An 8982-nucleotide genomic window follows, 5' to 3' on the forward strand; every position below is an offset into this window, starting at 1 on the left:
TCATTGGGAGTGAGACACTGAGGAATTTCTTGCTATGCCTACTGAAGCAATGGAACCTAGAATACCAATAGCTCCCATTCCAGCTGCAGCCTCTGCAGCCTTCTGCACCTGTGAAGATAACACACAGACACACAAAACATGAATTTATTTGCCAGAAACATAGTATACTATGTATACTACCCCCCATCTCGATTATGAATACATGAAATACTGTATTGACTGGTAGATAGTAATTTTAATGTAAATCATAATATAATCCTACACTTCTTTCCCTGCTGGCAATTGTTCTTGTATGAAAAATACCTTTTTTATGATTTTAAAGACAATTGTGTGAGACAGAAATATTTTGCAGTATTCATCACTTGTAATGTGACTGTAACTTCTGAGGTTTTCCGGTGGTAAAACATCCTGCTACTTCCACCTTAACCACTGACAGAAAATATTATTTCCATAACCACAAGAGGTCATTTGTCAGGAAAATGTAAATGTAGGTTGTTTTAAGCTTATGAACAAAAGACTAATGCTGTTGTTTCTCAAGTCTCTTCAGACTACTTCAGACTGTATTCTGGCTTTTTTCAGACCAGAACATACTACACTTTTCTCACCCAGAACTCCCTCCACAACTGTTGAAAAATCTAATAAATTAATATATAATTAGAGCTGCAAGCATCAATAAGGTGACAGGGCTTCAGTCTTCAGATTCAATCATGAAGTGAAAAAATGTGAAACACATTTGTTCAGATTTCATGGCGTGACTAAGACACATCACAATCAAAAACAATAAATTCAATTATTAAAGAAATAGAATTATCATTTTAAAATCTCATATGCATATATTAAAGGGAAAAAATAAACAGATTTTTTTCACTTAATTTCCAGGTTCCTGTATAATTAAGCATTTTAAATCCATATAAACCATCGAGAGGCAAATTACAAATTGTGGATCCACCTACATACCTGAAGAGACAGGGCGTTGCCATAACGGCACTTGGTGGCGAAGTGCTCACAGTTCGAACTGAAGATACTGTACTCCACATCCTTACCCACCATTGAAAGGGCTTCTTCCACAATTTCCTCCTTTGGCTTGGGGTCCCACTTGTTGTCGTGTTTGTTACTTATTTTCCAACTATCGTTGTTGACCACATCTTTGAGTTTGTCTTTCATGATTTGGCCACTCACAGAACCTCCTGACACAGATGATGAAGCCCCTGAACTGTCTATTCCTAAGTATGAGGGCATGACAAAGAGGACCACAAGTCATAGAAGGTAAATGCAATGAAAGTTGTAACATGTTTTACGATGAGTTTTGTACGTATACTGTTGATTTTATCATTTAAGTTTATGAAAATTGAATAAAATGTTGGTTACATTAACCAAATAAAAATAATCAGTCTGCACTCAGGTCTGCAGGACAATGCATTTTGGCTGCTATATGATGGTCTTTACTGGGACTGATCAGTGTTTGGGAGTAGCAGTACTGGCACTGCAGTGTAAAGAAATGACTCACCAGGGATTGTCTTGTGAACAACGTACCCATCACCAATGCTCACAGCCCAGTGCTGATAGGTTAAATGGTCGATTTCTATCAAGTCACCAGGTTCTGGTTCTTCCTCCTTTGCTACTGAGGCACCCTTGGATTTGAAGATCAAGAAATTAGTACATTTAGATACAAATAAGCTCAGATTTGACATTGCTGGACTCTAGCAAAGGCACAGTTACCATACCTGTGTTCAGACATCCAAACATTAAGAGGAAGAAATTTCATCTGTAGCTTTCAAGCATGTTTGAGTGACTAATTTACATATTCAGCTCCATTTGGGCAATTTGTCAGTTGGTTTGTCTTGCATTCCTAAAGGTTCCCTGTGGAGTTTTTGACCTCTAGTAGAGCTATGGATCAGTTTTTTATGAATGGGTGCCCATTGTTTGGCATCGTGAACATGGGTGACGTTATGCACAGAAATGTACAAATGAGATCCATAAAAACTTCTTTCCAGACGCTTTTGCCCTACTAAATAGCTGAACTGTACTGTTATCAAATTGGACTTTACATTTCACATCCCACTTTTAATTCTCTTACTTTTCACTTTCATATATTTCATCAAACTGGATTTAACATTGTACGTCACATTCAATTACTCATTACTGTTATATAATTCAATTATTTATTTTACATGTCACATTTATTTTTGCTCGTCACCTTCATATATTTCATACACTTCATTTCTTTGTCCATAGCACAGTTTAATATTTCCTTTGTACAGTCAATATTTCACTTAAAAATGTATATAATTTTTATATTACTTTGTTTATTTCATTATAAAACAAGTAAAGAACAAATCAGGAACTAACTGTTAATATATTGGCTGCAGAATGACTCTGTGTAGCACATGAACAGATTGTTTGATACTGAAATATCTAACGGTCAGCCCCTGGATTGTTGTGAATCTCCAAAATGACCATTTAATGAGAATCATTTTGAATGAACTGATTCAGGTGTTAAATGTTGTTTTTGTATTTGCTTGTATTTTCTCAAGTCACAGTGTTATGATCTCTCTTGGCCACTGTAAAGTTTTCTTCACAATTTTCTCATGAACTACTGTACAGGCACATGTATCTCATGATTGTTTCTCACTGACTATCATCTATCATGCAGACACTGATTCAGATGGAGAGATAAAAAAATCTAACCCTTTTCTATTAAATAAAATAAGTTTTCAGACTTGGGAGAGGTATGTGTACTCTGACTATTTACTATGATTCAAGTAATCATGGGATTTACTCACCATTGTGTGTGTTCTTAGAGTTTTGGCCTGGTTTCACTTTCCAAGAGACTCAGCACCTGAAGGAACAAAACATTAACGGATATTACTCATGAAAAGTTTGCAGAGATTTGACATCATTGTATACAGAGAGGTACAAGTGTGTGTTAGCAAGATTGGCAAGTAGATAATAGGGCGCACATTTCCTAATTTGGACATCACTCCCAGAGTTGGGGGTGTTCGCCAGGGATAAAGCTGAGCCACTGACAAAGTGCTCCCAAAGGACTCTCCATAACCTGTTGTTCCCCTTCTCCTTTCCACAAAGTTAGGTTGTAAAAAAATAGGCAATAAATGAAAACTGCAAAGCAAGAATCACCTTTGAAGTTCTTTTCTACACATTTATTGCTGTACTGTCTCTGTGTTATGGTTGAATAAATAGGTAGAGGTCTGTCTGCAATGTGGTGATGAGTAAAGATTTAGCTCAGTAGTCAACACAGTCATTTATGATGTGGGAGACTCCAGTTCAAGACCTGGTGTGGGAACCTCCTTTGAAAGATAGTTTATTCATAAAAACTTATTTTAACACTTTAATATCCTAAAATTAAAAGCATTATAAAAACAAGAACTGGATTATTATGCCTATTTCTACTTTTATTCAAATACAATTATAAATAATTTTGCCTCAACAAATATAGATACAAATTCAAATACTGGGCTCTCTGCACATCCCTAGTAAATAATAAGGTAATATTACTTTTTTTCTTTTAAGTGTAGCCAAAGTAAATTTCTATGAGTTTAAACTGGCCCGGCCTGTTTTCGTCATCAAATGCTCATTGGTGAGAATTTTTCTTCCTTCCTTCCTATAAAAAATTTTCATCTAAGATTTACTGAAAGGCAAGAAGCAATTGCTTGATAACATTTACAAGCTGACAAATATCTTCCAAATATTATTCCTCAGAGTAAGCAAGCACATAACAGAACTGTTTTTATCTTACCTTAAAATGTATCTGCAAGTTTTAACACAAAGACGTACCTGCTGACCTGTGTTGTGTTGAAGTTGTTTTGATGCTTTGGCAGCTCAATGAAGTTGTAACTGAATGTGTGTAAGTCTGCATCCTGGGAGTTGAAATTTATTTGAAGTGGGTGGATCTTCAACTCAGGTCTGATTGGTTGGCACATTTAATTACAGGTGCACAGATAGCATGTCTTATGAAATAGAAAGTAAAACTCTGCAGTTACATCTCAACCATGAAATACAAAGGAAAACAGAGAGACTGCAATATGTTTAATCATTTACTGCAATATGAATAGATCAGTAAAGCAAAATTACAGTATGGAAAAACAGGATGAAAAATGACAGATAAACTGATAACATATATGAAGAATGTGATCAGGAGAACAACTTCCTGGTGATAGACAGAACCTGAGCCACATGACCTCTCACCATGGAGACCTGGAAAGAGGAGAGGCTCCACCTAAACAGAGGGGAAAACTCACATCACATGATTACAAGGAAAATAAAAAGGTACACCCATACTGCACAAACACACTGCTTTAGTTTCAGGTATCGTTGAAAGCAAAGCTTTTCTTTCACTTTCTCACAAGAACAATTTAGACCCACACAAGTGCATAAACAATGTTCCCTTATGGTGGCCATTTTCCTCTTACGTCATGCTCAGGGTGGGAAGCTTGAACACTGTCAAGTAAAGCCCATGTGAGAATGGTGAGATTGTTGAAAAACTTGACTTGTTTTTACATCACTTTTATTTGACCAAAGTGATAAATAGGTGGATGAATTTGCCAAGATCCCGGAACGATTAAAAAGAAAAGGATACAGCAACTGGATTGAAGTTTATATTACCGACCTGTCCGACCTGCACTGGAAACACTGTAATATTAGGCTACCAAATGTGAAGTCTGCAATTGAAATGAACGTCAATGTTAGTACTACTAAAGTTGTCATATGACAAATGAATTCATTGGCTTGCGCAAACTTTAAAAAGTAACTATGTTGTATAGTTTCATGATCAACCTGCATCAATGATACAGTAATATGACAGCGGGGCAAGTGCATCACTGCTAACTTAACCTTTCATTGTTTTATTTGATGTTCAATATATAAGTCTTATCTGATAGGTTTCACGTTGCAAGGTAATATTAAATGACAGGTATACATACTACGTCACTGTGTTATCAAATCAGTTGCTGATCAGTCGAGAAGTGGTGAAATGACAACAATTTGTCAGATTCCCTACATTTATATGACTTGCAACCTTGAAAAACCGCAGTACAACCTTATCCTTTTGATAACAGTACTTGAGCTTCCCACCCTGAGCATGATGTCAGAGGAAAATGGCTACTGTGTGAATACGGTACATTGGTTTATGTCAGTGTTCTTCATTGTGTGGCTCAGAGCCATGCACCACACACACACACACACACACACACACACACACTTTCTTTCCAATTGCAGATATTAAGTATTCAGTCATGGGGGTTATAAATTTTTCTGTGCTTTCAGGCTCTGCAGGTAGTAAATGCTAAAGTTACAGTAAAGTTGGTTAACCTGAGAGTATGGAGCTTTTTAAAGAGGTACTGCACACTAAAATATGTTTTTTGAGCTTTAAACTAACTACTTTGGTGAAACACAACAATGCTAGTGTTAATATTTACATTGACACCAAATTTACAAAAATTGGCATTTCATGGGTTGAAAATGGGTCAACCTGACATCTGCCATTTAAAATCAGCCCTGAAAAGGCGGGGCCAATGCTGACATAGAGTGGACTGGTGGGAGTTCTCTACATTATAAAATTTATATAAATGGTAGAATGCTAACCCAGCCCAAACCCTTGTGTGAGAGTCTGTGAAATACCACTGCACAGCACACTGCTCATTTTCAAATGCTGATAAGAGACCGATTTGGCTTCAGGAGCTGACCTCCAGTTTCATCACTTCAGCGCCCAGGTGTGAGCTCACTAAAAGTCCACTCCTCTTCTCACCCATCCAGATCTCAGCATTCTTTTCACCACCACCAGTGTCTAGACTCCATATCCTGCTCTACTCACGGCTTCACTTCCCCCTTTATAAAATATTCACCAAAGACTTAACACATTTCTCATCATTATGTACTGTGTCTGTATGCGATCTGTCTTATCAATGAACAGATTCATTTTGTCACAAGTTTGTTTTCTCAATACGGCTGGAAATGTGTACATGTGTCTATAAATAATTGTTCACTTTAATGAAGTCTCTCCTGATGTTAGATGAAGTTTTGCTGCTATAGGCAACCATTCTTCCCTGTCTAAACATAAGATTAAAAGTAATAATTTCATCAAATGGCATAAAAGTTTAATATTCCAGGAAGAATGTATTCCCATTTGAACTAAAAATCTCTGTTTTAGGAACTCCAATGCTCCTTAAGGTGCGCTCCTCCTTCTCTTGGCAGCTGGTGGCCAGGGGGAGTCAGGTGAGGTGGTAGATCTGGAGGGGGCTGGAGGGACTGATCAGGGAGGGGGAATTAGAGGGGCTAGTGGAGCATGAGGATGCAGGGCTGCTGCTATCTGTAAATGAGGGAGGGAGAATGGTGGGGTCTGAAAAGCAAGAGGCTTTCTGGAACTCTTTTTGAGTGGTCCTTGGATCTCGGGCTACTCATCTGACTAATTTTCCTACTGCCCAGTCAGCAATCTCGCAAGGAGCTCCTGTATGTGGCCAGTTACTGGTGAAGTGATGCTTCTTCCACTTGTGGATAATGGCCCCAGTGGTGCTTATGGGAACATTTAGGAGTTGAGGAATCAGTCAGTAACCTCTGCCATTCCTATGGTGCTCAACAATCTTGTGAATGTTTTGGGAGAGCTCTTCGCCTTTACCCATCATGAGATGGGTCTTGCGTGACAACTTGGTAGCAAATGATGCATTCACAGATGTCTAACCCTTTTTAAAATAGTGGAAATACTAATAACCACATGCACTAACCCAGCTGATTCTAATTAGCACAGGTGAGAAGACTTATTAGTGAAATCACCTGGTTCAGTGCTTTTTCTTACTGTGTGTTAAATACTTTTTCCTGTGTCATTCCAATTTAATGCACATTACTTTACTGATTGGAATGTTATGATCTTGTTTGCTGTGTTGCCATATTGAGTTAATACAAATGTCTGGTCTTAGTTTCATGTGGATAGCTGCACTGAAAATATGTTTAATGAAAAATAAGTTGACATGTTGAATACCTATTTCCCCCACTGTAACATCTAAGACCATGAGAATAAGATATGAGGTAAATATGACATATTTCAATTATTTTTACTTATACAGGCATTTGTGGGTTTGCTACAAGTCAAACAACCTTAGGGACAAAGTGATATTCTCCTTTATCTTTATCTTCTCACACCACACATTCTGAGATTTTGTTTGAGAATGTAAAGTTAGCATGAGAAAAACAAAGATACATGTGCTTGATTTAAATACTTGACAAAGTAGGGAGAAGGAACTCTTACATTTGTATGTTTTTTTCCTCCATTCTCCAGTAGCACGTGCACTTCCTGTTAGGACGATTGTGAGCCTGCAGTAATGCAGACTTGCTTTTTAAGGGTTTCACAGTCCACTTACACTCCACATTAATTTGATTGGGATGGCCCTATACATGGCAAACCTCCACTTAAACGCACAAATGGAGGGGGAGTGGATAGGGCCAGGGGATAGGGTTGGTTTGGGATTGGGCTTAAGTCTCTGTGAGTCTGTACTTCGCACAGTGGTGCTTTGAGCTAAATGCTAACACCAACATGCTAACATGCTCACAGAGACAATGCTAACATGTTGGTGTTTATCATGATGTTCACCATCTACTGTGGCACGTTAACGCATGTTAATTATCACAAAAATCAAAGTAGCCTACAGCTGAGGCTGAAAAAGCATTTTAAAGTCTTTGTTTAATCTTTGTTGAAATAATAATGTATCAAAAGAGATGAAAGATGTTAAAGGGGTTGCTTGTAATGATGAACCTACAGAAGAATGGTCATCTGAATCTGCATTTCTGCTTGGCTTTACAAAGCTTTATAGCAAGTTTCAGCTCATTGTTTAGTTGTCTGGCTGCAACCATACTGTTTTTATTCACTCTCACTATAGGCATAGGTTTCTTATCTTATGATCTTATGATCATAGACATCTATTCTGCACTGAAACATAATACTTTTAATCTTTTGGGACTTTGGGGGATCTGTACACTAGTGATTTATGTTCACATCAATGTAGAAAATAAGACTTTCATATATAGAAGCAAAGAGAAATGTGAGTGTGACGAAGTTTGGGCAATAGATGGGTGTTAAAGATTTTAATTTTAACACTGACAGCACTCAGTGGTGTGAGTCTACATGGTTCAGGAAATTAGAAAAAACAAAATGTGATCATAGTGCATCTTCTGGGTGTGCAATCTGCATGTGTCACAATCGTCAGAAAGTACCAGATGCACGTGCTTCATCTAAAAAAAAACATTATTTGTCCATGAGGCGCCGACTGCATCATTTGGTCTGCCCGTCTGTCAGTCTGCCCCATATCTTTCAGTTTATTCAAAATTTAAAACTCTTAACACCTTCACTTACAGGTACAGACATTAATTATTTCATAGAATAATTCATTTTAGGGGAGTCAATACAAGTGAGTACAAATGACAACCGAGGGTTTATGCACTAATTCAATGAAAAAGAAGTAGGAATGTGTGTGCTAGTTGTTTGCTCTCTGATGTGGTGATTGTGCTTGATGATTTTAGAATTCTTAACACTGTTTCAGAAAATGGACTAAAGCAGTTGAGGAAAACTGAAACCCAAAGGTGTCTGATCAACAAGAATGGAAAATGAAATTCACATATATAACATTTCTGAGATGGTTAGTCATCACTTTAACTGGAACATCAGAGTAAAAACGAAAGACAGAAACACCAAGTTGATAAACCAGTTTAGTTCTCACTCCTTCAAACCTGTATTCAGAACAAACATTCATCTTTACTGGCTGGTGCCGGTAGATTTAGATCTTAACCCTGTCTGTATGACTTAGCATAAATACCTAATATTGTATTGTAGAAGCACTTCAGTACATCTTCTTAAATCTTTATTAGAGCCATGATAACCTCCAGGGCCAAAACATTATGTTCCTCAATGACGTAGTAAAGATGAACGTTTGTTCTGAATAGAATAGGTTTGAAGGAGCAGTGAGAACTAAACTGGTTAGA

At 37.4% G+C, this 8982-nt stretch overlaps 1 protein-coding gene across 1 annotated transcript; it reads right to left on the bottom strand.

Moving 5' to 3' along the window:
- Positions 1 to 4432, bottom strand: LOC137178765 (phospholipase A and acyltransferase 3-like). The gene is made up of 5 exons (XM_067583979.1): positions 4428 to 4432; positions 4204 to 4234; positions 1508 to 1631; positions 958 to 1223; positions 1 to 108 (listed from the first exon to the last, which is right to left on the bottom strand). Exons 1-5 carry the CDS (start codon positions 4430 to 4432, stop codon positions 1 to 3), a joined length of 534 nt encoding a protein of 177 aa, XP_067440080.1.
- Positions 4433 to 8982: the final 4550 nt, after the last annotated feature.

This window comes from Thunnus thynnus, unplaced genomic scaffold (genome assembly GCF_963924715.1).
Source record: "Thunnus thynnus unplaced genomic scaffold, fThuThy2.1 SCAFFOLD_68, whole genome shotgun sequence".
Taxonomy (NCBI): domain Eukaryota; kingdom Metazoa; phylum Chordata; class Actinopteri; order Scombriformes; family Scombridae; genus Thunnus; species Thunnus thynnus.